This window comes from Thamnophis elegans, chromosome 4 (genome assembly GCF_009769535.1).
Source record: "Thamnophis elegans isolate rThaEle1 chromosome 4, rThaEle1.pri, whole genome shotgun sequence".
Classification (NCBI taxonomy): Eukaryota; Metazoa; Chordata; class Lepidosauria; order Squamata; family Colubridae; genus Thamnophis; species Thamnophis elegans.
Window position 1 is genome coordinate 59,345,281 of NC_045544.1, and position 26,957 is coordinate 59,372,237.

The following is a 26,957-nucleotide window of genomic DNA, read 5'->3' on the forward strand; positions in this document are numbered from 1 at the left end:
GAGAGGGTTGTTAGTGCAACACATGCATGTTGAGATAATTGAAAAAACAAAGGGTACTTTCACAAGTCTGCATGTGATGTTTGTGGTATTCCTAGATCTGTCCCACTTCTATAAGGTCTCCCAATATAGTATCTGCTACACAGGCAACTGTGAGGTACAGTTTAAGATGAAGAAAACTCATGGAGGACAAGGAAACTCGCTTTTGATTTCTTCAGAGTTTAAGGATGGACCTGTTTTCTACTGGTGGGAAACACTGTCTTACTGCCCCCAGTGATTAAGTCGCTGTTACATTGTTTTTCTGTTCCGCTATTTTAATACTGTACTCTAAGCAGACATATATAGTGCTTAGACTACATTGCAGTAGTCGTGATGACAAAACACCTTTTAAATGCCAAACAAAATACTGTGAAATGGTTCAATGCCATTGTCAACCTCCAATATGGAGGTGGCTGAGAGTGCCTGTGTGCCCTTTCCAGGTTGCCACACATGGGGAAGGGGGGGGGGAAGCCCTGTCACTTGAGGGGGCCTGTCATGAAAGGGATGGTGGGGAGGGACTCACGGGAGAGGGTGCATGGTGGAGCAATGGGACCCGAATCCAACAAGAGACATTGAAGCAGCGACGGCTAAGGCGTGAATGCTGAAGACATGAAAGGTGATTGCCGGTGGTGTTCCAGAACATCTGAGAGGGGTGGAAAGTTCCGGCGTCTGGATGGCAGACGCTCATAGCACTGACTTAAGACTCACTTCATGCTGAGATTCTGTGCCGGAATAAAGGGGTGTGACTCTGCTTGCTGTGTGGCCTCCTAATTTCGGTGAGGCTCAGAGCTTGGAACCGTGACAGCCATTTCTTTGAAGTGTCTTAGGCAGCTGGAGGCTGCATTGATTGTCCCATCTGTTTTTCAGGCCAGCTGTGGGGACTGGGGGTTAAAACTGTTTCTCAGAATGGTGGCAGAATGGATGAGACCAAAAGCAGGATTTTTTTTTTCCTTCTTCAGGTAGTTCTCAATTTCTCTTCCTAAGTGAAACATTTGTTAAGTGAACGTTGCCCTATTTTATGACCTTTCCTGCCACAGTTGTTAAGTGAATCATTTCAGTTAAGTTAGTAATATCATTAAGTGAAATTGGCTTCCCCATTGACTGCTTGTCAGAAGGTGATCACCTGACCCAAGGACACTACAGCAGTCATAAATATGAGTTGGTTGCCAAGCATTTGAATTTTGGTCATGTGACCATGGGGATGCTGCAATGGTCGTGTGAAAAATGGTCATAAGTCACTTTTTTCAGTGTCGCCGTAACTTTGAACGGTCACTAAATGAACTGTTTTAAGTTGAGGACTGTATTTTTGATGTCTTTGGCTCTGGCCAGAGTCAAGCACTACCTGTATTCAATTATCTCCAATTCTCTAAGATTTTCGAGAGAAATCCCTGCAGTTTTCTTGGTTAGATTTTTCAGAAATAGTTTGCTATTTCCTTCTTCCTAAGACTGAGAGAAAGTGATTGGCACAATCACCTAGCTGGCTTAGTGCCTAAGGCAAAACTAGAATCAGAGTCTCCCAGATTCTAGTCTGATGCCTTAACCACTACACCAAATTCAAATATAGGAATATCTACTCTTAAATTTAATGTTAAAAAAGATGAGAATTTTAGAAATAAAAGGGCAACCGGTCTGCATGCAAATTAAAGAGCATGTCCATTATCTCTTTTCTGTTCTCCTAATAACAATTGGCATGTTATGTTGAAACCTGATTCATCAGGTTTAATCACTACTGTTGATCTTTTGGGGATTCCCCAGAACCACCCTTTTGCTTTTTTCTAAGGTATTTTTGTACTTCTGAAAGCAGTGAGTAGATGTTCCACCCCTTTTTGCATTGCTTCAGTAGAGCTTTCTACCTCAAGTGATTTTGGTCAGTCACTTTGCATCCAGGATTGTTGCTGTGGGGAAAATTAAAAGGAGGAAGAGTACTTATACTACCTTGAGCTTACGACAGAAAGACAGGATATTCTTCTAAAAAAATTCATTAAAGTGAAATAGAATAATCTGTGAATTGCTGTAGTGACTAGAATATTAGTCATAAATAATGGTTCGCTTAGTTGAAATCCATGTTTATCTTTAAGCTTTTTGAATAACCCAACTACCATTTATTTTCCCTAAATTCAATTTACACACACCCATTTTGCTCATTTGTCTAACCCTGTAGTTCTTTCTAAGAATGTTTGATGGCTTTTAAAATATCAGCACTGCTTTAATATGTTTGCGTACAGGAGTAATTGTTTGCTGATTTGTTTTTAGATACCAAACTGCCAGAATAACACACGACATAGATTTTTTCCAAAATAACTATGTGTTGACCTATAACAACATTACACTTTATTTAATAATTAACTGCTGGCACAGAGAAGTACATTGAAGCTCACTACACAACTATTTCATAATGACACTTTAGGAAGGCATGAAAAGTTAGTGGCTGATACAGTGTTTGAACCCTGGCAGAAAGCAGGCATATCATCAGCCAATCCCTGGATAAAACTTCTGATCAATGGTTTTACTAGCAAAGAATAACTTCGGTCTTTAGAGTCTTTTTAGTTTTACAACTTTGTATCCACCTTTCACTTTCATCTTGTCCTCAGCTGAACTTCCTTTGTTTTAGAGTAACTTACCTATGGGTATTTGGCATTTCCTCTCCAAGACAGAGCACCTTCTGGAAGTGATAATAAATCTTAATCCTTTGATTTTAGCATGAACTGGAAAAAGCTTCTGATCTAATAATTTGTTTAATGAGCCATTACCCTGGTAGGGTATTCACAGTGGTTTATACAAAAATAATAATTATAATGAGTTACTACAATAGGAACTTCTTTCCCTGCCTTTTGAAATGTCTGCAGCTACCCTTCAGGAAAACAGGAAGCTCCTTATACCAATGGATTTTAGTAAGCCATAATGTGGCTTGGACAGTTATAGCTAAGCATATAGTTTGGTTAATGGCTTAGTAGTTATGAACTAAGCTATTGTCTTGTTCAACAAATTATGGTTAAAATAAATGATGTCTTTATATGCTGTATACACTAATAATGTTATGTAATTCAGTATAGCCAACATGAACAGACATAATTTTGCAGGGATGCTGGCTAAAGTTGCTCTTATTCTCCCCAATCCTTCTTGCAAATAATATATTTGAGAATCTGATTATAGTAGTAGATTTGTATAAGCTTAGACAGAAAGTGTACACCTATATTTTGTTTGTTTGTTTCAGGTTTATTTATATTTATATGAACATTCAATCCTTGCTGTGCAATAAGGATGAAAGACTGAAAGTTTCCATTAGTTTGACTTTAGTAATGTAAAATGAAAGTAATAAAATTAATAATTGCATTGATGTAAATAAAGAGGCAGTCATGCTTCTTTTACAAAAGGTTTGTGAATTACTTTTTTCTACTGCTTATAAAAAGGGACACTTTTTTCATTAGAAAGATCATTATGATCTACTTAATGGATTTCACATTAAACCAAATTTCAATCTCAACTGATAGAAACATGCCGTAGATACAGTAAGGTTTTTTTTTTGTTTTTTTTAAAAAGCCCACTTGTAGAAATTGAGAGTACAAGGCAATATCCTTAAAGGTGAGATGAATACAAGGCAAAGGAAATACAAGGAAAAAGGCATTTGATTGGATCCTATTGGAGAGCCAATTTATTGTAGTGTAGTGTTTTGGCACTTGGGATTAGAAATAGAGACTCAGGTTCTCAGTTACAGTTACAGGTACTCATTGGGTAACTTTTGGCCAATCATACTATCTGTGTCCAGCCTACCTCATAAGATTGCAGTTATGAAATAAAACGGACACAGCCTTTCCCTACCTTGACTTAAAATATAAAAATAGCGGTGGAATAAAAAGTCTTTTAAAAAGAATGCATTAGTAACATTAAGAGGTATTCCTTTGCATAAAAACAAAAATCTCCCATTTCATCATTATATCAAAGGTGTTAATCATATATGCACTGCACTTCTGTTTATAGTTTACACTTCTGTTTACACAAAAAGGCTTTTGAAAAAAGCAAGGATAAAAAACCTCATTGTATGCTCATTCCAAAGATTGCATGATTTCATTTATCTAAATCTTGAGGCCAATACTTTGTGTGTTACTGTACATAGATTTTTAATCCCTGTTGGACTATATATGCACTTTACTTTTTCTCAGTCTGGTTAAATTTAGCGTCTGCAATACGATTTTTTAAAATCAGGGCCAAGACTGGGTTCCAATACATTCGAAGGATATCAGGTTGGGAAAGTGCAATAGTTCCTGTAGTAACAGGACAAATTTTCATGATCACAAGAGATAATTAGGGATTGTTTGCTTGTTGAATATAAAGTTTATACTTGTGCAGTATAAAAAAAAGGCTTAAATGTGCATTTATTTTTTGAAACATCAAACATGGGATGTTTGATGGTAGTTTAGATCCCATAATCGAATGGGATAAATCATAAGACATAAATTACGTAATATTGAGCGGCGTTTTTCGTGTTTACACTAAAAAGAAAACCCCACTGCGTCCAAGCAGGTAACTATCCAGCGGGATCAATGAGTAAGCCTTGCTGAGGTCAGTGACGCTGCCTCCGAGTAAATGAGGCAAGCATTGATTTCTAAGGATATGACGCTTACCTGATTTTTTCTTCCCCACTGCTGTCCTCCAATAAATGAATAATTAAAATCCCCGTCTCCTGTCTATGCCACTTATTCTACTTTTAGCCTTACCTGGCTCTCCTTATCCCTGAGATAAGGAAAGCCTCCCGGACAGGAGCCCAGCCACCAAGCAGCACGCGGCTGCAACAGCAATCCTTCGATAGGCATTGCGCACGGCGGAGCTGCAATCCGGGATTTGCAAAAGGAAGGAATTCCGAGCGGAGAAGAGAGGTCCGGTCCTCCTCCTCCTCCTCCTAGACGCGCGCCGCCTCGTCTCCACTCCTGCATGGGACGTTCCCTTCCTCTTCCTTCCGGGTGGCGTCCCGTTCCACTTGCCGCTCCAAGGAGCGAATGAGAGCGCCTGTGGAGGGCTTTGTCCCTAGACGCTCTCCGTACGAGCGATGCTCCCGGCTTCGCTCCTCTTGGAGCCTCTTTCCAAGATGGCGGCTGCACAGCCAGCTCGGCGCAGTTGGGTCTCTGCAGCCGGGTCGTGAGCAAGCGAGTGGGTGACATCGCCTCTTTTTGTCGGTCAGTTGCCCCCCCGCGCTCCTTCGCTCTGGTCGCCTGGCCGGGCTGCGGAAGAGCTCCTGCGGGTTGCCATGCCTGCCCTGGTGCACGCATGAAAGACGCCGCCGCCGCCTCCGTCAGAGCCATGGAGGAGCCAAAGCCGGAGTGCAGCTGCTCGGCAAGCAGGTCAGATTCGGACGGGACTGCCAAAAAATTAATGCATTAGCAAGAGAGAAAGTTGCTCGGGTTTTTCCCCCTCCTCCCTTTCCTACAGCTGCCTCGCCTGCCTTTTCAGTAACTTTCTTTCTGTGGCTTCCGCCTGCCTTGCTGTTTCTGCAAGAGGGGTTGCTTTTTTAGATGCTCTTTTTTGGTAGAGTAGACTAGCCCTTTTGCCAACCCCAAAGCACCCTGTTACCATTGCTCTGCGTTCAGCCAAGAGGGTTGCTGTGAGTCGGTTTTTGTAGAACGTAAAGTCTTATTTTTGCCTTTGCAGAACAGGAATTCCAAAATAGGCAGTTACTTATTACCCTCTTGCAACGAATGTTGGCTGTATGCATTGAAATGCATTGAAACCAGTACTTTTTACCTCCCCCGGAAGATCTTTTTCAGGCTCGTTTTTGCATTGTTCATACGGTAAATAACATTTCAACATGCCACAGTCCCATCCTGTATGAGCTTATTCAGAAGTTCAGTGGGTCATAGTCTAAAGGCAGCATGCAACAGATCAAGGGTGTAGTTCTTGTGCTTTTAGCATGAAAATCCCTCAATCTCTCCTCTATTTTTTTCTTTACAAGGGAAAATTCTGAAGCCAATATATTTTCTAGTGGTTGTTGCCGGCGTGCTGCAACAGGGATAATTACACCAAGGGAAGGGGGTGTAGGTTTCCTTTAAAAATATGAAATGTGTGTTGCAGTATAGATTGCATAAATGCATTTAAATGAATTCTTCAGCCCTAAATGCTACTGAGGAAATAGATTCAGATGTGAACATTTGGACAAAGAGGAAAAAGGTCTTCGTTATTTTGAAATTCATTTCATTGATGCAATAAATTGGATGCTTATGTTACAAAAAGTCAAATGTACTAAATTTGTTAATCAGATCTAGTATTGTGGTTTGTAAATAAGTTTATATTCTAATTTTTATGAATTTATTTGATCTCTATTATTCAACAGGTTAACTAATTTCCCGCTATTCATATCTTTTGTTCATATGCCTCTAATGCAATTTTCACTAAATATTGCAGTAGTAGAATGATATTTTGGATTTTCTGTCAAGTACAGTTCTGATTTCAAGTGCCAATAACTAGTTGATTCCCCCACTAAGTTTCAACAGGCAGGAAAAAAAGAATACATAAAACTGAATTAGTTGAAAAAAATGCAATTTTCCTGCTTCTTTTTAAAGCAGGGTGTTGGAAATGCAGTCTAAAAGGTATTCAGAAAATGACTTTCAAACTGCGTTTAACTGGTGATTATTTGGAAAAGAAATCTAGTCTCAAAAGCTTGGTCCATGGAAAGTGAATCTGCTCTTCTGTTTTCTATGTTTGCTCTTGCAAAGAGGATTCTTACACCTTTCACTATAGAAAGGATATGTTTGCCATTCAGCTTACTGATTTCAATACAATACAATACAATACAATACAATACAATAGCAGAGTTGGAAGGGACCTTGGAGGTCTTCTAGTTCAACCCCCTGCCTAGGCAGGAAACCCTATACCGTTCCAGACAAATAGCTATCCAATGGCTATTTCACCTGAATTCCCTGTGTTTCCTGAAAATGTGCAGTGCTTCGTTGTTTATATCTTTCTTTATAGTTCCAGATTTTCCGGAAGAAAATATAAACCAGTTCTTATTTTACTTTGTGCACAGCCACATATGTAATGATTAAGGATAGGAATAGTGGCTTGTCATGGGCAGCTGAGGGAACTTCCATGACTGGCTAGGTAAATTAACATGAGTCTGTAGTATTTAATCTTAGAATCAGTTATTTCTACCAAAAATTGATAAGATAACCTTTTGTTACATCACAAACCAGAACTTCAGTAACATTAAGATATGTATTATGGATTCTGGAATCTAATTGTGAGCTTCATGTAATCATTTCTTTGCACTGTACTGTACTGCATTGCATAACTAATGTACATTAGTCGGAATTGGTCTTGGGAAGTGAGAATGAAAATTATTTCATGGCTCTGATATTTTCAGACTTCCAGCTGACTGTTAAAGTGCTACATTAATCTTTGTAATTCCCAAGCAATTATTTTTCTCACTTGGATAACATCCTGTTGATTCATGTTACTTCTCACCAACAGGTACTCAGGAAATGCCTTCTTTTAAGAATCCAGCATTGTACACTGTCAGTACAGGATGGATTCTAAAATAAGTAGTTACATTTTGAGGAAAGAAAGAAAGATGAACCCCTTGTATGTATGGCTTATCTGTGTACCTCTTTATCAAGAAGCCATTGCTGCACTCAATTTTGGACAATTTTCATCCATGTGTCCAACCTTCCCTTAGTTATTGTGAAGGTGACTGAGCATGCAACATGCACAGGAGTTTGAAGGAAATAGATTATCTGAACCCATTTCAGTTGGGTTTCAGATTAGCATATTTTACAAACACAGCATCAGTCCTATTTGCTAACATTCTTTGTTTGAGCTGGGATGAGGATGATGCATCTTTCCTGACTCTCTGCTTTCTCAGTGGTTTTTGATACTATCAATCTCAGTATGCTTCTGAACTGTCCAAGTGGAATGGGTGTGGGGAGAAGTCTCTTGCACCAGAGGGTAAGAGACTTCTTACCTTACATTATCCCTTTACTGATTAAATAGTAAACATTTATCGGGACCCAGGAAACATTCTTTTTCTATCAAAGCATCTGCCCTCTGGAACTGCAATGTCCTCCCCTCCAATTTACCTGAATTCCACCTTGATTATGTTCAAGAGATCTTTAAAAACCTGGCTGTTTTCCCAGACTTTGGAAGAAGGATTTTGTTTGAGGAACTGTTTTTTTTTCTTGATTCACATAGCTTGTGTGCTTTTTGTTTGATTGTTGCATTGCCTTTTAATGTTTACAAACCACATAAAGTCATTTGGAGTTAGGCAGTGTGTGAACCAATCAGTTTAATGCTAGCTCAGTGTTGGTGTCCTCCTTTATCAAGTGATGAAAAGGAAGCATTTTTTTCTGATAGATTGGATCTACTTAGCCTGTTGCTGCTGAAATTTCTGATGTTGTTGAGTGATTGAAAGAGATGCAAATATTTAAACTGTTGAGAATAATATGTCAGGTTGTTTTCAAGCCTATCTTCTTATGAGGGAAGGAAATTTTGTTGTGCCAAAGTTTCACAAACCTATGAGAAAGAATGCGTAATGTATGCCCAGCACTGCATGCAGTCCAATAAATCCATATGTGGAGATTCCCTGAACCTCTCCCCCAGTTCTCTGCAAATTGTAATCTCTATTATGATTGTAAAAACAATCAGCTACATAAGGAATGACAAATGTTAACTGTAATCAGATAATTTAATTTCATTCCATTTGAATAGAAATTAAATTGTATTAACTTATTACCCTTGTTCCATTCACCTTTTTTGTCTTAACTCTTATCATGTTTTAATTAACCCTCACCCCAAGCACAGGAATTTGCATATCCTTATTTTATGATTGTGCTTTTATTTTTATTAATCACAGAATTGGAATTAAAAATAGGTAGAAGAGAAATAGCTGTATGGTTTCAGACCTAATATTCAGCAGCTGTGGCATTGTTTATTTTGCTTGGGTTTTGCTTTGGAAGGGGCACTTTAGAGTGCTTGTGAGTACAAATACAGCACCTGGCTGCACCTTGTTAAAGGAAACTTCTCTGTTTCAAGCATTTCACAGCAGTACCACAATCCTGTAGACAGACTATTTCAGTGAGTCACAAAAGAGTGCTATGGTCATGATTCTGCACATGCTGAAGCATTACACAGCCCTATTAGATAGTGCAATCTTGCATATTGTGCTTCAGAAACAAATTTCACTGAAATACTCTTAGTTACTAGCACAGAGAATCCCAACTTTAGTGAGGTGAGTGAAGTAGGACAGTATTTTCATATAAAAATCTATATAGTATTGAATCACTTTGCAGACTTTTGCTAAACCAATCAAAGGATTCTTATTTTCATTGTAGATCAGGCAAGTTCTTCTGAGAAACCCATAAGCTTGTGAAAAGCCCATAAGAGAACATGAGGGCAGCAGGACAAAATTCAACAATTAATGTTTACTGACATATTGTCTCACAATATGGATTTGCCACAATTATCATTGCCAGGAACTATTGATAAACCTCTGTGAACTAAATTCAGCTTATGACATACTTATTGTGCCAGTAATTTCCATAGATTAATCATGCAGTTGTTGTGTGAAGAAATGTTCTTTGTCCATGACTATTATACATCAGTTGGATAGGGTGATTCAGGGTTCTAATATTAGTGCACCTGGTCCACAAAAGATTTGTGCAACAGTGCTTACTTTTTCAGAGAAGCTGGTTGGTAAGAGATCAAGATGCTATTGCTTAGAAACTTCCTAGCAGTTACTCAATGATTATTTCGCAGATGAGAAAGGCTAGTCTTGGAAACCAATTTCATGTTTCTCAGCTGGCTTAGTTCCCAAACATTTGGAGCCTGATAAATCATGAAACTATAATTGATGCTTGTGTAACTACAAATTGAGAATGTAAATGTATGGGTGTTTAGACTTATATATAATACAAAAAAAATCTGTAGTGAAATGCTGATCATCCTGCATACAAGGCAGTTTGTTTTCATGGTGGATAATACTGGCACAAATTATGGACAAACTTTTGAATTTTCCTTTAATTACTTTATTTATTTATTTATTTATTTATTTATTTATTTATTTATTTATTTATTTGGTTTATATTGTGACCTATCTTATGTATTATAAGTCTGGGTTTCTTACAAAAACAGCAATACAAAAGACAATAGAACCAGTATCAAAAGTTCCTGGCGCTCTGAAAACAAATTATCCTCCATACAAAAGCATTTAAATTGACTGGAAGCTATGCTCACCCTAACCCTATGATTGGGGAAGAGTGAGCCTGCTCTTCAAGCTTTCTGGAAGGCTAGGAGGGTAGGCTGCCTGCAGGAACTTAGTGTGGAAAATCTTCTACAGAACTGAGGCTGCTCTAGAGGAGATATACTTCCTACCAGATGTCATTTAAGGTAATGAACCTAGAGTGTTTCTATCCCATCTGATGTGGTAAATGAGCAGATACTCTCAGGGAGAGGCAGTCCTGCAAATAGTTTGGCCCTGTGTCATTCAGGCTTTTAAAGCTGATAAGCAGCACCTTGAATTGTAGCTGGAAAGAAACTGGAAGTACATGTAGCTCATGTAGCAGCAGCATAGTATAAGTGAACCATGAGTGCCTGCCCATAAGTGTGCTTACCATAGCATTCTGACCCATTGTAACTTCCAGATCGACTGCAAGGACAGCCCATGTATAGCACATTGCAATAATGTAAATGGGAAGTAACTGGAGCATGACTGGCTATGAACAAGGTCTGATAATCTAGAGAAATCCAAGCCCTGAGGCACACCACATCATAAGGGTCTAGGACTACATGCAAAACCAATGTAAGTTGTGAAAGAGGTGGGCTTTATTCTGAACTATCTGATAACCCAGCATTGCTTCTGTATTTATTTGTAGGGGGGAATGTCCTGACCAAACGTAATTTCTAATGTTGGACTTTCCCCCTTATCAGAGGGAACCCCCTTGTGGAGTACTGTAAAGCAGTTACCATGGCAACTCCATTGCTATACAGTAGAAGCCATTTTATGGTAGTACAGTAGAAGCCATTTTAAGGCACAACAGGTTGTATCTTAACAGAACACACCCACCCATGAGGGGTGTTAGGGTTGTCTTACCCCCCACAGTGTTTATTTCCAGAGAAAACTGTCTACCAAGTTTGGTTAAAATGGCTCAAGACGTTCCAGAGTGATGCTGAAACACACACACACACACACAACATATATACATACATACATACATACATACATACATACATACATACACATATATATATATACACATACATACATACATACACACACACACACACATACATATACATATACACATACATATATACACATACATACATACATACATGAAGAATAGTAGCCTGGCATTAAATAGTAACAAGTGATGCTCAGAGCGCCCAAATTGAAGGTCTTTAGGATGAGCATTGGTGGTTGGAATACGGTACTGGTCTTAAACACTGTCTCTTGCCATTCCTTCTCATGACCATTTCTGCAATATCTGCACATCTTCCCACTGCCAAGCCTAAGGGGTATATCCAACCCAAGAGAAACAGAATATAGCAAAGATCTAATTACCAGCACTTATCTAAATTGTTCAGTATCTACACCACCAAACCCTATTCCACTCCACTTTAAGCCAAATAGTTGATCTAGGTGAGGGGGGACCTAGGCTATGTGTATGAAAACCATGGCAATGGACTCAAGGGTGGTGGGTTTTTTTTTTGTATAAATTATCTTTTGTATGTTTTCTATTAGTTGTGTGATTTGGATATGAGTGGTTTAGCAACAACGTGTTGAACTGAATAGGCATTTGATCTGACCCTCTAAGATATTGTTCTAGTATTTAAAAGAACTGTATTTAAAATGATATTTTAAATATGTATTAATAATCTGCTTTACAAGTTGAGTATTTTCTGTACTATGTTTGTACATTGTTTTTCCAAGAAGACATTAATGACAGTTGGGATGTTTGTATAATTATAGTTTAGTTTACTAATATTCATATTCCAAAACAATTACTAGCATTCTTCTTGACTGTCCAAAAAGTACTTACATGTGATGTTAGCAAATGAAATATTTTCTACCATTCTCTAACATAAACTCTTCAATATTATATCCATATTCTAATATGTATACATTTGGAATGTCTGGTGAGGAGTGAGCTCCCATTACTTGTCCCAGCTTCTGCCAACCTAGCAGTTGGAAAGCATGTAAAAATGCAAGTAGAAAAATAGGAACCACCTTTGGTGGGAAGGCAACAGCGTTCCATGCGCCTTCAGCATTTAGTTATGCCGATCACATGACCACAACTTCAGACAGTGCTGGCTCTTCAGCTTTGAAACGGAGATGTGCACCGCCCCCTAGAGCTGGGAACAACTAGCACATATGTGCAAGGGGAACCTTTTAAATTAGAATGATGGAACATAATGTATTATGTACATTAAATAGTAGACTGAAAATTTTAATAGCTTTGGAAGTTGACCTTTAGAATTTACATGTTTAAATATATATAATTAGAGGTTGTCAAATGCTGTACAGTTCAAGTTTTTATTAAAATAACTCAATGCATCCCCCTCCTCCTTGCCTTCAGTGTCATTGTTGCTTATATCCTTACACAATGAGTTCTGTGTTGGCAATAGCCCTTTAAATAAGACATTCAACTCATCCAGTTTCTGTTCATTCCTTCTGGACTGCTTCTCTGAAACAGTAGCCAAAGAAATGGCTGTCATCCTAATGCTCCAGAGAAGGAATGGGGGTGTAGGAGGCTTGGTGGTTTGGTTTTGCATGCTCAAAATATTTTGGATGTCCTGATCATAAAGCTCAAGTGCTAGGATGATTTCCACCCACTTCTTCAAATTATTCAAGTCAGAAAGTGATGTGTCTTAGCACACGTTACAGTAATAAAAATATGGAAGTCTCTCATCCAGGACCTGCCAGCAGGACAAAGATAGCCTGTTTTGACCATTTATGTATATGGCTGGATACATCTCAAGAAGATCACAGGGGGGAAAAAGAATGGGGCATCTGATGCTCAAATAAATGTATTTTTCCTTATATCTGAACTCACTGTTAAAGCTAGCACCTTGTGTCTGCACCAGGTGTATTCAGTTCTACAATTAGATTGCATAAATGTTTATAGAAGTGTTAAATATGGCTTTCTGCAACACCTTGTGTCCTGTTTCTTGTTCTGCTGGGTGAGTGCTTACCTGAGTTTAGTACTTGGTTGATGAACAGTTTTAAGAGCATATTATTTTCCCTCTGTACAGGGAGGATTAGAGTTAGGTTTACATTTTAAATATTAAACTAGAATAGTATCGCCTTTACATTTTGAACTAAGTACAGAATGGTGTTTGAGCATTACATAATTCAGAATATTTCTTTTAAGTACTTTTTAGTAGATGTTCTAACTTTTCTTATTAGTCCATGCTATACTTACCTGAAATGATGACAGTTTTAACACTTTTGCTATGACCAAATATCATGGGGTTTATTCATCACAAATTATTATTGGTCACTAATCTACTTCACACATAGAAGCACTCAAAGGAAAGATATAGATATGATAAATAAAATGTGTGCACAGATCTTATCCAAGCATGTTCAATAAGAATATATATTCAGGATAATGTCATATGTAAAACACTGGCAATTATATTAACTGATAATATTAAATATTATCAGGGACTGTTTAGATATAAAAGCTTTACTGTGACAACAGATTTGTATGATATAGGTGTTGAGAGTTTTGTAAGAACTTCAGCTTCATTGACATAGTACTTTTTACACATTGTTTTCAAGTATCACATTTTTATTTTCTAATTTTCAGTTAATGAATATTATAAATAAAGAAAGATGATCTTAAACCATCTTTGAATTGTAACATAGAAAATCAGGATATAAATAATATTTGTTTATAATTTACTTGGCTTATGTGCAGTTCTAGTTAGACCTGACTATAAGTGGTTTATATAGATCTACTATTACCGTAGTAATAGTTAAATAACTTTTAAAATACCTATAACAGTAAAATCCCAACACGGAATACTGATTTGCAAGTATGGATTTGTTCTTAAGAGAAACAGAACACAAAACTACAAAACTCAGAACCTAAGATTTGTTGAAAAGCTAGTTCTTGGGAGTTTTGAGAAAATTCAGGAGAATTGGAGCCTGTCTGATGTCGGCAGGATAGGGGCAATGACCAAAAATAGGTCCAAATTCAAGATTTCAAATTTAGATGCTACGAGATAGAGTCTAGAAAGAGTCTTCTATTTCTTAAATGGTTTGACAGAAAACCCTGCAAGTTAATATTCTCCATAGTGAGGGGAGGAGTATCCAGGATGGGTTGTGTTGTATAGTTAAAGTTAGTCCTCGCTGTTACGAATGACAGTTCGGCAGCAGCCAGGCGTCAGACGCGCCTGTCAGTTGCCGGGCTGTCAGGCGCGCGAGTCTGCGGAACTATAAAAGGCAGACTCTTTCAAACTGTCAGTTGTTCAGCACCAGAGCAGACGAACTCTCCGGTCCAGCTGGAGCTGCTTCGCTGCCTCTCTACACAGAATATCCTTCTGTTTGTTACATTGTTCAACCAGCACCATTGCCTGGTCGTATCCTGTTAATGTTACAAGTTGTGTTATAATAAATTGGTTACAGAGTTACCGGACATGAGCCTCTGTCTTCATTCCTGAATATATAATAGGTTGACCTTGTCTTCTCATTGACAAGTCACATTGGAGAGGCTCAGCCGGTACCAGAGCGCTCCGCCCCTCCAGGGGATCAAGAGCGCCCGCACCTGCCTGCAACTGCCGGAGAGAGATAGCAGCCTGCAGGAACTCACAAAGCTCGGAAGAGAGCAGAGGAAGCAAGAGAAGAGCTCTCCAGCAGCAGCGGAAGCCACGCGGCAGCCCCAAAGCCACAAGCTGCTCCCACGTGTTCCCAGGGAGATGAACTTTTTGAATTTGGAGCCGGTGGCCATTTTGGAACCACGTGATCAAAGATGGCGGCGCCCAGCAGCACAGAAGATGCCGGAAGGATTCAAGCTTCCAGCCCAGCAGCCAGCATCCCAACTGGAGGAGCAGAGGAGCAGCTAAACAGGACAGAGACTGCTACAGAGGCTGCTAAGGGAAGAGGAAGAGGCCAGACAAAGGCAAAGAGAAAGCAGGTCTCCTCCAAGGGGTTCAAAGAAGCAGGCTGCAGCTCCAAGCCCCCAAAGTCACAGCTAGTCAGATAAAGTTCTTCCCCGTTAACTGAGTGGTATCTGGTGACCAGGGTGTGGCCCAAAGAGCTTATCTGACTCAGCCCAATCAATGAGAGGACAAGGTCAACCCATCTTGGATACTCCTCTCCCACTATGAGAAAAGCCGTATCAGGTAAGTACCAACTCCCTATCTAATACATACCCAAGTCCCAAACAGTGGTGGGTTCTGGATCCCGTTGCAACCGGTATGGTGCAGTGGGGCCAGGCGTCAGCCACATGCATGTGCGCAGCGCGCGCTTGTGTACTTAATGCCCACAATGCTCCAGCTGCTCGGCGCAGCATTGCACAGGCGCCGTACGCTCTGAGCACGGAAGCCCCGATCGGCTCAAATACAGGTAAGGTGGGTGGGGTGGGTGCCCCAGAGAGCTGTACCGGAACGGTACCTAGTGTTCCCAGCAGGCACCAGTACGTTGTATCCCACCACTGGTCCCAAACCATAAAAGCTTTTAAAAGTGAGAACCAGCACCTTACATTTAACTAGCAAACATGCAACCACTTCAGCTCTTCAAGCAGAGGTGTTTCATGGCCAGATTGTTTAGTGCTTACAACTGCTTGAGCTGATGCATTCTAGAGCATTTGGAATCACTAAAGTGGTATTTAAAGTAGTCCCTTGCAGTTCCATTGAAGTAATCCAAACAGGAGATGACCAGGGCCTCCTGTTCCAGAGAAGAGAGGTCATACCGTGTTCAGTCAGACTCAGATTTGCTGTTCATTTTTGGCCAAGAGCACCCTAGATGTCTCTTTTGACAACCTTTTTGTATTATTCAAATAAATCAAGGAACAACTGCAGATTGGATAAAGAGGAGAGGCTACTTGGGTATCTTGCTTCCTTATTATTTCAAGCTTAGCAGAACTGCCAATCATGCTCCTGAAAAATTTTCCAGCACCCTATGAAGACCAAAGAGGTTCATTAGGTACCTGAGGCAGACCAATCAAACAGGTCTTCCCTCCTTGCAGAGGCTTGTGACACGAGACTTATCATGGTAGCCATGAAATTTCAAGTTGCCCAAGAAGGCAGCTGGAAATCCCCTAGCAACATTGGTTTAGGCAGGGCAAGGGTGGGGAATTATGGCCCTTGTATGACTTGTGGACTTCAACACCTGCTGGCTCAGGAATTCTGGGAGTTGAAGTACACAAGTTATACAGGGGCCATAGTACCCCAACTCTAGTTTAGGGAAACATTCTGCCAACATCAAGATGAAGTCTTAACAACTCAGCAAGGAACGATGTTTCATAGTCAGTTGCCACCCATCTCTTGCCTAAGGTTCATGACTAGCGCTAGACCTAAAACCCCAAAGATCACAGTTCTGATGGGCACAATATCCTAATGTCTAAACTATATGCAATTTATAGTGAGTATAGCTCTTGTAGTGTATTTAGAACTTGTCTGATCTTGGAATTGATCTGAAAATTAATCTTAATTTTAATTAGCATGCTCCATATTTGGCATGTTGAATAATGGATGGCCGGTGAAAAGAATTAAGATAATTATTTTCCTCGAAAAGTAGGTCCATGGATTCCTTAAATTGGATTGCTTTAAAGATTCGAGGGACAAGCATTCTGTCTTTGTGCACTGGAATCTGTTTTGTCCATGTGCAGTGTAAGATCATTATTGCCAGTCCACACCATGCTGTTGCTTAATAGGTAATTTGCTTTGTGTGGTTACCTTACTTGTTTTCATGTATATTAATTCACAGTGTCAAAGCTGTTTATATTGTTATGTAACCTAGAAATATTGGCCTTTGTGGAATGTTTACTATGATTTGGTGATAGTACAATCTCTTGTCTCTGTTTAGGGAAATGTTTTGGGTGAATGGCAACAGAAATTTATATTGAAGAGCCAAATTCTGAGATGGAATTACAATTGTAAAAGTTGATTACATAGAATTGCATATACATTAAAATGACTGGTGTACTTTGTAATCCATGACTGCTTGTATAAATTGTATTAAAAAAGCACTGATAAACTTTTTGTATGAAATTGCAAAATATATAGAAGAAGAATGAATGGTCATATTTCTAGAATGTTTATTTCTTGTACTTTTAAACTTCTCAGCAATAGGGTTCTCTATACCTCATAATTTAGCCCCAATCCAATATGTTTTGTATTTATGTGGGGGGAGGGGGTTTAATAGTAAAATCAGCAGTTGCATTGCAACTGGATATGTATTTGCTTGAAATATTCCTATATGAAATTCAGCCATTGTCACACAGAGAAGATAATTTTCTTTAAAGGATATCTTTTTTTGTACAGTTCATAAAAGCCTATTTCTAAATAAATGATTTTATTAACCCAGTAAAATATGTTTCAATTAGTAAAATTTAAATTTATGTATTGAACTTTTATCATTTTGTTTTGTTCATTTTGGACTTGTTTCATCTTACCTGACTTCCTGTATGTTTGAAGTTCAAATAGCTAAATTACTTTCCCTTTCAAATAGAAACAGCCATCAGGTTTAGAAAATAGTTGAAGTATATATGAATTATATACAACTGCAAAAGCTCTAAGGGGAAGGCCCCAGAATAGTATAATCAATGCTAAGTTAATTAGTGGGCATGGAATACTAATAAACTGCTAGAAGAGTTAAAAAAGAAAACTGGTTGGACATAGACCTTCTATTTTTATTTCTGTTGTGGCAGGCAGCACAGCTGACTGGCATGACAGATTCCTCTACATCAGTTTTCAGTTGCAGATCTACTTTCTTCCATCCATATTGCACTAATGATCTACTAATCACAGCAGCTGGTAATATATAGTTGACCTTGAAAAGCAAAGCAAACTTGGGCCAGGTTAATGGTTGGATTTTTTTTTAATCGGGTGACATTCAATTAGAATGTCCTTTAACAAAATATCCCAATAATATGATTGCTGCTAAAAAAAGCTGTGCTATGAAATCCTCTCTTCTTGTCTTGTGAATAGTATTGGTTACTCTTCAGCGGGCAATAGAAGTTCATGGTGTTAAAGATGACTCTACAGCATTAGTGAAACAAAGAGCAGTCTGCCCTGTCAGCTTTTAAGGTGTGTCAGGAAGAGGCCTAGAGGGGTGAGGAACATCTGGTGGTGAAAGGAATTTGAGAAATGCACCCAGCGGTTCTGCTTCCCTTGAAGTTGTATTTGATATTCTGCTTTGTGGATTATGAATTGATACAGCTGTAATTCCTTCCAATAGGATTTATAGGGGGGGGGGGTGAGCAGTTGTTGCTCATGTAACATCTGAAGTTTTTGTATTAAAAGAATTTGAGGGTAGAACATTGTTTCTTATAATTTGCTTTTTTCCCCAGAGTTTTAGCTGTAAATCCTACCAGCTTTTTCATAATTCCCAGATTTGTTGACTCAAAATATTAAATATGCTCACAACACCAGAAGAAACGGAAACCAGTGAAAAACCAGTTGCTGGTTTTACTGATGAGTTGGTTCTTTTTTACAGAGGAGACCTTAATTGAAGATTGCCATTGCCTTCTGGGTTGCTAGGAAGCTCTTCTTTAGGCTTCTTTTTTAACCAAGAAAAATGTTTTCCTGGTCATTGAACCTCTGGTCACTAAAGAACTTAGAAATATTAAGACTTGGAACCAATGCTAAATTTCACTTTTCTCTTAGTATCGATATTAAGTTCCATCTGAGGTGGGGTTTTTTTTAAAAGTTTGTGGACCTAACAGCAAGGACTTTCTTATTTTTATTACTTTGCAAAGTGGATCTGGACGCCTTTTGGCTGAAGCATGAGCATAAACGTTTGAAATGAACAAATAATTTTATAATGAAGTTCAAACTATGTTGAAAATCTATTAAGGACCAATTTTGTATTTATCAGTTTATAATTGTACGTCAGACAGAACTAAGAGTTCTGATGTTTTTGAGAACATGAAGAGTTTCCAGAAATGCTAAAGGCTTCGTTTTTTTAAATTGGTGATCTCAAAGGCTCAGAAATCTGTTAAATATGTAAATAGCTTAAGAATTCTGTTTAGGACATGAATTTAGGACACTGTTCTTTTTCTCTTAGATTCAAGCAGAAAGTACAAGCGGTCCTCCGCTAATGACCATTTACTTAGTGTCTGTTCAAAGTTACAATGATATTGAACAAGAAGACTTATCCCTGGTCTTCAAAATTGCAACTGTTGAGTGTTCCTGTGGTCATGTGATCACAATTTGGGTGCTTGTCAACTAGCTAACAACTACAGTGGTCATAGCATCTCACAGAAGATCACTATTTGTGACCTTCATTGCCAGCTTCCGACAGCCAATGGACAAGCAAGTAGAGGTTGTAAATGACACATGACATTGAGTCTTAATGACTCACACAACGAAACACAATTGGAACTGCTAGAACTGCCATTGTAAGTTGGTGCAGTCACATAATGTTGCACTTTACAACTATGTCACTTAGCAGTGGAGTTTCCAGTCCCAATTACCTTAATTACCTTACTCCCAATTACCTTAGGACTATGGACTACATTTTTACTGACTTTTTTATTTTGCCATGTCATGTTCTGAGTCTATCAAACACTCAAAAAATGTTTCACATGTGTGTATAAAATGGCTTTGGCTCTGGGTTAGTCTTGATTCTTCACTACTGCCTACACAAGTCCCTGCAGTTTTCGTGGCAACGTTTTGGAAGTGGTTTGCCATTGCCTTCTTCCTAAGGTTAAAAAAGAGTGACTGACCCTAAATCACCCAGCTGGTTTTGTGGCTAAGGCAGGGCTAGAACTCAACCTTCTGGTTTCTAATCTGATACCTTGAAATACTACACCAAGCTGATTTGTCAGTAACACAATAAATTCAATTGCCTCAAGAATTTTTTTTTAATCTTATCTATCTTGGAAAAGGGAAACTTCCTTCCTTCCATCCATCCGTCCGTCCATCCATCCATCCACTTTTCCTCTTAAAATAATTATTAAAGTTAATTAACGGTGATTAAAATACAGAAATTTTGAGAATCTTTGAGGAAAGAGATATACCTTCTCAGACTTTTCACACCTAAAGAATATGGGCCCTAAATGTAACTGCCACAAAAAAATCATTGTATAATCTGCCATTGGTGGGATTAGAAAGCCCTCCTCTCAATACCTTGGAATAAAGGAACAGTTCAGAAGAAGTCTTGCAGATTTGGGCAGACAGTGTTTTTTAGATTTTCAAACTCTATATATGCCATGATGGCGAACCTATGGCACGCGGGTCAGAGGTGGCACACAGAGCCCTCTCTATGGGCATGTGCGCTGCCACCAACTGCTCTTCTGGTTTCTGGCATATGCATGTGTGCTGGCCAGTTGTTCTTCAGGTTACCAGGCACGCAAAGACCAGCTGGCCGGCGCACATACGCCTGCTGAAAATCTACCAGCATGCGCACCAGCCAGCTGGTCTTTGGGTTTCCAGCGCATGTGTGGGCGCACACACGTTTTCCAGAATGAGGGACAGTCTCCAGTAGATGGTATTATCACACCCAATTGGCCACAAGACTGGGATGAAGCTGAAGCCATGCCTCTGTGCTCCACCCTTGACTTCCAGTTTCATCTCAGTCTGGCCAGAAACGAGATGCATAATATTTGATCTCCTGATATTACCATTGCTTGACCTTCCTTACATTGCAGCCTCTTTAGGAATTGCTCTCTTCTTCTGCCAGTACGTTGCCTGGCTGGGGCTTTCTTTTACTGGCCTCCAGGGACAGTATTTTACTTTCTGAGGGCTGGGAAGGCTTGGGTGACATTGCAGATGCCATTTGGGACTGCACCAACCACGAGACTGCAGTCCTTGTCCCTGGGTGATCGGGAGGCTTGAGGGCTCGGGATTTCCAGCCCCAAGCTTCTCGTTGCTCCAACTTGCTTCCAATTGCTTCAGCAGCAGGGATCAAGCCACAGCGGCACTGGAAAGAGTGTGAATGCTTTGTGAGGCTGCGAGGCAAGCAGTGAAATGGTGCGTGGGCGCCTCGAGCTGAGACGCTTTGACAGCAGTCCCTGAAGCCCTCTGAGCTCGGCGCAGGCATTGGGGCTGCCTGGGAGGTGAAAAGACGTCCGTTCTTATTACTTTTTTTCCTTTGCCATGCTGCAGCCAAGGAGTGGAGCAGAGAGAGCTTTGAAGAGGTTTCACTTGGAGGGTCGTGAGTATTGCCACGTGGCAAATGGCGCAAAGATCCCCTTCTCCCCACTTCCCCTGAGAAGGGCCCCTCTTCCAAGCAGCGCCCCACGGCCTCAGCTAGGGCTCAAAAGGTGGCTGCTGCCTCTCGTCCCTCACGTGCCATCCAGATGGATGAGCTTAGGAGACACAAGGGCCTATCTAAGACCTTTTCCAGGGCAGAAAATTTAAGGGCCCCTCAGGGCAGGCCAAGTGCTTCTCCTTCTCATTCACTTCAGCCAGTTTCTCCCCCCCCCCCAGGTTCTCCAGATTTCCTTGGGAGGTTTTTTGGGGAGGTTTCCTCTTCAACTCTTTCCCTGGAAGGCCAGGATCTGGATTTGGAGGATTCCTGTAAGCAAGTGGACCGCAGTGGGGGGATCAGGCCTATCCTGGCTCCCCAGGCTGGGGAAGCTCAGGATCCATTGAATTCCTCCTGGGATTCATTGGATGTGGATGATCTTCCCAGGGGGTTGCAGAGTTTTATTGATAGGGCCATTTCTCTGGCACTGCTGCTGGCTTACAGCAGCAGGCCACCCGGTCCTTAGCATCGGATCAGGACAAGACCCCCAGCACTGTTCCCTCTAAGGTGCGCGGCTGCGCGGCCGCGCACGTGGCAAGAAAACACTGCGCAGCCGTTTCTAACTGCGCGCAGTGATTTCTGTCACAGGCAGAAGGGGAATATCTGCTGCCGCCTCCTCCTCCTCCAACAGCACTTCCGGATTTGCCACCCGACACAGCTGAGGGGAAGCCGCCAAAGCTCCTGTCAGCACCCCCGCCTGTGGCAGTGGTGCCTCTCCCTCCATACGGAGCACCTGAGCTGCCCCCGCGTTATCCCTCCCTCTTCCTCCTTCCTCTAGTAGGAAGGCGGCAGAGGGGGCGGGAGCAGGAAAAAAAGACCTCATGGCTTCTTAAAAGCACGGCAGAGGTGGAGGCGGCGGCAGGGGTAACCCAGAACCCAGCTGAGGTGCTCCGAGGGGAGGGGGAGGCACCGCTACCGCTGCCATGGGCGGGGGCACCTGCGGGAGCTTTGGCTGCTTCACCTCAGCTGCAGCGCTGGGCAGAAAATGTGTTGGTGATGTTGGAGGAGGAGGAGGCGGTGGTGGCAGCAGTTATTCTAGTGGCGGCGGGGGCTCGTTGGCATCTTCAGCAGCAGCCCTGCCCCCTGTGAAAAAAAAACGAAGATGGAGCAGATCCACGCAGATGACGTTGCTGCAGCATGACTGGAGGAGGAATTCTGGGAGTTGAAGTCCACAAGGCTTAAAGCTGTCAGGTTTGAAGACCCCTGGGTTTTTTTTCCTAAAGGGTTAGGGGTGCAAGGGTCTTGTAACTTGACAGCTTTAACACTTGCATGCTTCAATGCCAGAGTTTCTGAGCCAACATGACTGGAGGAGGAATTCTGGGAGTTGAAGTCCACAAATCTTAAAGCTGTCAGGTTTGAAGACCCCTGGGATTTTTTTTTCTAAAGTGTTATGGGTGCAAGGATCTTGTAACAACAGCTTTAAGACTTGCGTGCTTCAAATGCCAGACTTTCTGAGCCAACTTTTTGGTTGCTAAGCAGGACCGTTGTTAAGTGATACTGATATTATATAACACTTTTAATTAAGCGGGTACCTTGAATAAACATAACTTTGAGTTTCAAATAATACTGATTTCGTTGTTGTCTTAGGTGACATCTGTGAAAAAAATTCAGGTGCTCAGGCATGAAAATATGCTGCTCAAACACTATATTTTTCTGCTCACACTGAAAAAAAATTAGAGGGAACATTTACCCCCAGGCCCAGCTCCTCTCAGGCATCGCTTCAGTGAGTTGCCCTGTGTCTCCTTCCCTGGCTAGTGAAAGCCCAGTGTCAGGGGATAAGGCCCAGAGGGATCCTGACCTGTCTGAGGATGAGGATGATTACAATGATTCCACTCTTCGTGGAGGACACGAATGAAAAAGGTCCTACCCACTTCAGCCAAGAAGGCGGAGCAAAAGTCTGTGCCATTCTACCCCAAGCCCTTGTATCAACCTCAGGAGCAGGAAGTTCAGCAGAGCAGGTATTCTTCCCCCAGTTCGGAGAGGCAGCCCAAGAGAAGTTACAATAGGAATAGGTCTCGCTTCCAACAGCAGAGTAAGTGCCCCTGTCAAGGTGTGTGTGTGGACGTCCTTACCGCCAGGGCAAATAGGTCGCCTTTGACCCCACCCATTGCTGCGGTGGTACTGGTCCCTACGGACCAGGTGGGTCGGGGGTTCTATTCGACTCTGTTTCTTGTGCCGAAGGCTTGGTGGGGATTGGAGAGCTATTCTGGACTTGAAGCTTTTGAACCTGTATTTAGTTTACCGCAAGTTCAAGATGGCCTCCCTTAAGTCCATACTGGCAGGCAAGCGAGAGGGTGACTTTATGGCATCTATAGATCCCACGGAGGCCTATCTCCTATCCCCATCTTCCCAGAGTATAGGCAGTTCCTCAGGTTCTCTTATTTGGGCGCCATTATCAATACAGGGCCCTGCCATTTGGTCTATCATCAGCACCCAGGTCTTTCACAAAGGTGCTTGCAGTGGTAGCGGCATACTTAAGGAGTTTTCCCATTAGGCTACATTGCTACCTGGATGACATCCTCACCAAGGAGGCGTCACTGGCTCAGATAAGAACGGACCTTGTGTAGTTCATTGACACTCTTCAACATTTGGGGTTTTTGGTTAACTTTGAGAAAAGCTCCCCCATCCTGTCCACTAGGATCCTCCATTTGGGGGCGGTTATAGATTCCTGTTCAAGAAAGGTTTTCCTCTCCTCGGACCGCAGGTCCAGTTTGGTTGATAAACTTAAGCAGGTCCGTAGGGACCGTTATGTTCTCATAGCCCTTCTCTCCAGCTTGTTGGGGAAGCTCATATCCTACGTCGAGGTAGTGCCATGGGCGACTACGGCGAGGTAGTGCCATGGGCAACTCCTGCCATTCCAGGGGGCCAACACCAGCAGCTCGAGGCCACCCCTCAGGTACTGATTTCTCTCAAGTGGTGGCTGTCCCCAGCCTTGCTCAAGGGGTACGATTTCAGGGACCAGGAGCGCCTCGTCCTCACTAGAGATGCCAGTCTGTTCGGCTAGGGAGCAACCCTGAGATCTCAGCTGGCGCAGGGCCGGTGATCATGGAAGGACGTCTGGCACAATATCAATTGGTTGGAGCTCTGGGCGGTCCACCTGGCACTTCGGCACTTTCGGGGCTCCATCGAGGGTCATTACATCCTAATGTTGACTGACAATGTGGCAGCGAAGGCCCACATCAATCGGCAGGATGGCACACGTTCCAAGGCACTGCATGCAGAGGCGATGTCGCTGGGTGGAGAGGCACCTGCGGTCTATCCGGGTAGAGCACATCACAGGCGTCGACAACCATCAGGCCAACTGGTTGAGTCGGGAGACGGTAGACAATGAAGAGTGGAGTCTTTCCCTGGAGTTGTTCCGGAGCATCTGCCAGTTCGGGCGACCATTGGTGGACCTCTTCGCCACTCCATCCGACACACAGCTTCCCCGGTTCTTCTCTCGGTTCCCAGCTCAGGGAATGGAGGGGGGCGATGCTCTTTGCACAAGGTGTCCAAAAGGGCTCTTGTATGCTTTTCTTCCCCTTCCCCTCATTCCTGGGGTCATTCAGAAGCTAGTCAGGGAGTAGGTGGAGCTCATCCTGGTAGCACTGCATTGACCACGGAGTGCCTGGTTTGCGGACCTCATGACCCTGTCAGTTCAGACCCTGTGGCGGATTCTGGAGGGGGAGATAGAGTTACATCAGGGGAGGCTGGTACACCCGAAGCCACACTGGCTGCAACTAGCTGTGTGGAGATTGAGTGGGAGCGCTTGAGAGCGGCTCACTTGTCCCTGCAGGTGATTAAGATCATAGAGGCCTCATGCAGACAGTCCACTACAAGGATCTATGACTCCAACTGGGCCTCCTTTGTGACCTGGTGTCAGGCTGCCCAGGTGGTTCCCACCAGGGCCTCAGTCCCGCAGGTCCTGGATTTCATTCAGGATGGGTTAGATAAAGGGCTTTCCCAGGGCACAATGTGAAGACAGCTAGCTGCGCTCACTGCGATTGTTCCTGGGGATGGCTCAGTCCCTCTTACCCAATTACCGGTTATTAAGAGATTCCTTATGAGGGTCTCTAATTTGCGCCCCTGGTAGTCCATAGGTTCCCCACATGGAACCTCCTTACGGTGTTGCAGGCACTCATGTCAGAGCCCTTTGAGACATTGCGGACAGTTAACCTTAAACTGCTCAGCCTTAAGGTGGTGTTTTTGGTGGCTAGCACGTCAGTTAGGCGAGTGTCAGAGTTAGGGGCTCTTTCCCCCAGGAAAGATTTATGCGTTTTCCACAGCAACAGGGTTGTGTTGCATTTAGATCCGGTCTTTGTGCCGAAAGTAAATTCTGTATTCCATTGAACCCAGGAAACGGTTCTTCCAGATTTTTGCCCGGACACTGTTAGGGAACGGGAACACCAGTGGCACCAGTTGGATGTCCGGTGGGCCTTACGTATTTATTTGAAGTGTACGGCTTCCTTCCGGAGGTCGGAGGCACTATTTTTGTCCTTTCAGCCTTCGTCGCTGGGAAAACGGGTCACCTCTTCCACCATTAGCCGTTGGATCCGTTTGGCTATTGCCCTGGCATACAAGTCTCAGAGATTGCTTGTGCCGACCGGTATTTTGGCACATTCTACCAGGAGAGTGGCCACCTCGGCAGCTTGGGCCTCTCAGGCTCCAATAGACAACATTTGCAGAGCGGCGATGTGGGCTTCCCCATCACCATTTATGTAGCAGGTTTGAGTATCATTACCTTACAAAGCTTTGAATTATTTTTCTTTGTGATTTTATGTTGGTATTTGCTACTCTATGGGAGCCAAGCTGAATTCTATATCCCAATCGACAGCTTAGGCATTAAACAGTGGAGCCCTAGTGGCACAGTTCTACAACCAGGCTCAATCTTTCCAGATAGAACAAATGGCTACTTATATTGAAAGTTCTTGAGATGAAAATTAATAGGGCTTTACATTCCACATTTAGTTTCTAGCATAATTACAGTATCATATTCTGACTGAAAGTCCAGTTGAGATGGGTTCAAATAATTCATTATCAACATGCATCTGGAGCTATGCTTTTCCAAGAAATATAGGTTATAATTGCGTGATATTCTTGGAGTTAATCAAGAAGTTAATTTTGATATATAACAACAGAAAGAGTTTTAAGTGACTTAGACATCTTTTGATCCAAACCGCTCTCAACTGAAAACAGCCACAAAAATCCATGCAATGAAATAGAGAGAGAAAGAATATCTGTGGCTTGCAGACCTTAATGGGTGGGTTTTGGTTTTTTTTACTACCAGTTCTGCGGATGTGGCTAGGTGGAGGGCAAGTGACTGAGTGGGCGTGGTCACCTTGATATCACTCACCCATGCACACGCACATGCAGTCACATGCCCGCCCCCACCTATCCACAGAACTGCAAAACATTATGTTTTGACAGCTGGCAAAGAAGCCTCACTTTCCTTGCTGCCATGGCTCTCAGAGGAAGGAGGCAGAGATACTGGCTTGGTGCTTGCTTCCTTTACTGCTCACTGCCGCTTGCCCTTTCTCCGCTT

General features: G+C 41.9%; 1 protein-coding gene across 4 annotated transcripts in view; it reads left to right on the forward strand.

Annotated features, from left to right (window-relative positions):
- The window catches only part of MAP3K4 (mitogen-activated protein kinase kinase kinase 4), a 108,442-nt gene that overhangs the window by 26,680 nt on the left and 54,805 nt on the right, over positions 1 to 26,957 (forward strand). For 2 of the 4 annotated variants that reach the window (XM_032215926.1, XM_032215927.1), the window contains exon 1: positions 2,466 to 5,372. The exons of the other annotated variants lie outside the window; for them this stretch is intronic. In XM_032215926.1, the coding sequence (XP_032071817.1) occupies positions 5,299 to 5,372 (74 nt within the window). In that variant the 5' untranslated portion in view covers positions 2,466 to 5,298. Of the gene's footprint in view, positions 1 to 2,465; positions 5,373 to 26,957 lie in introns of those variants that run through there. 4 annotated transcript variants of the gene reach the window in all.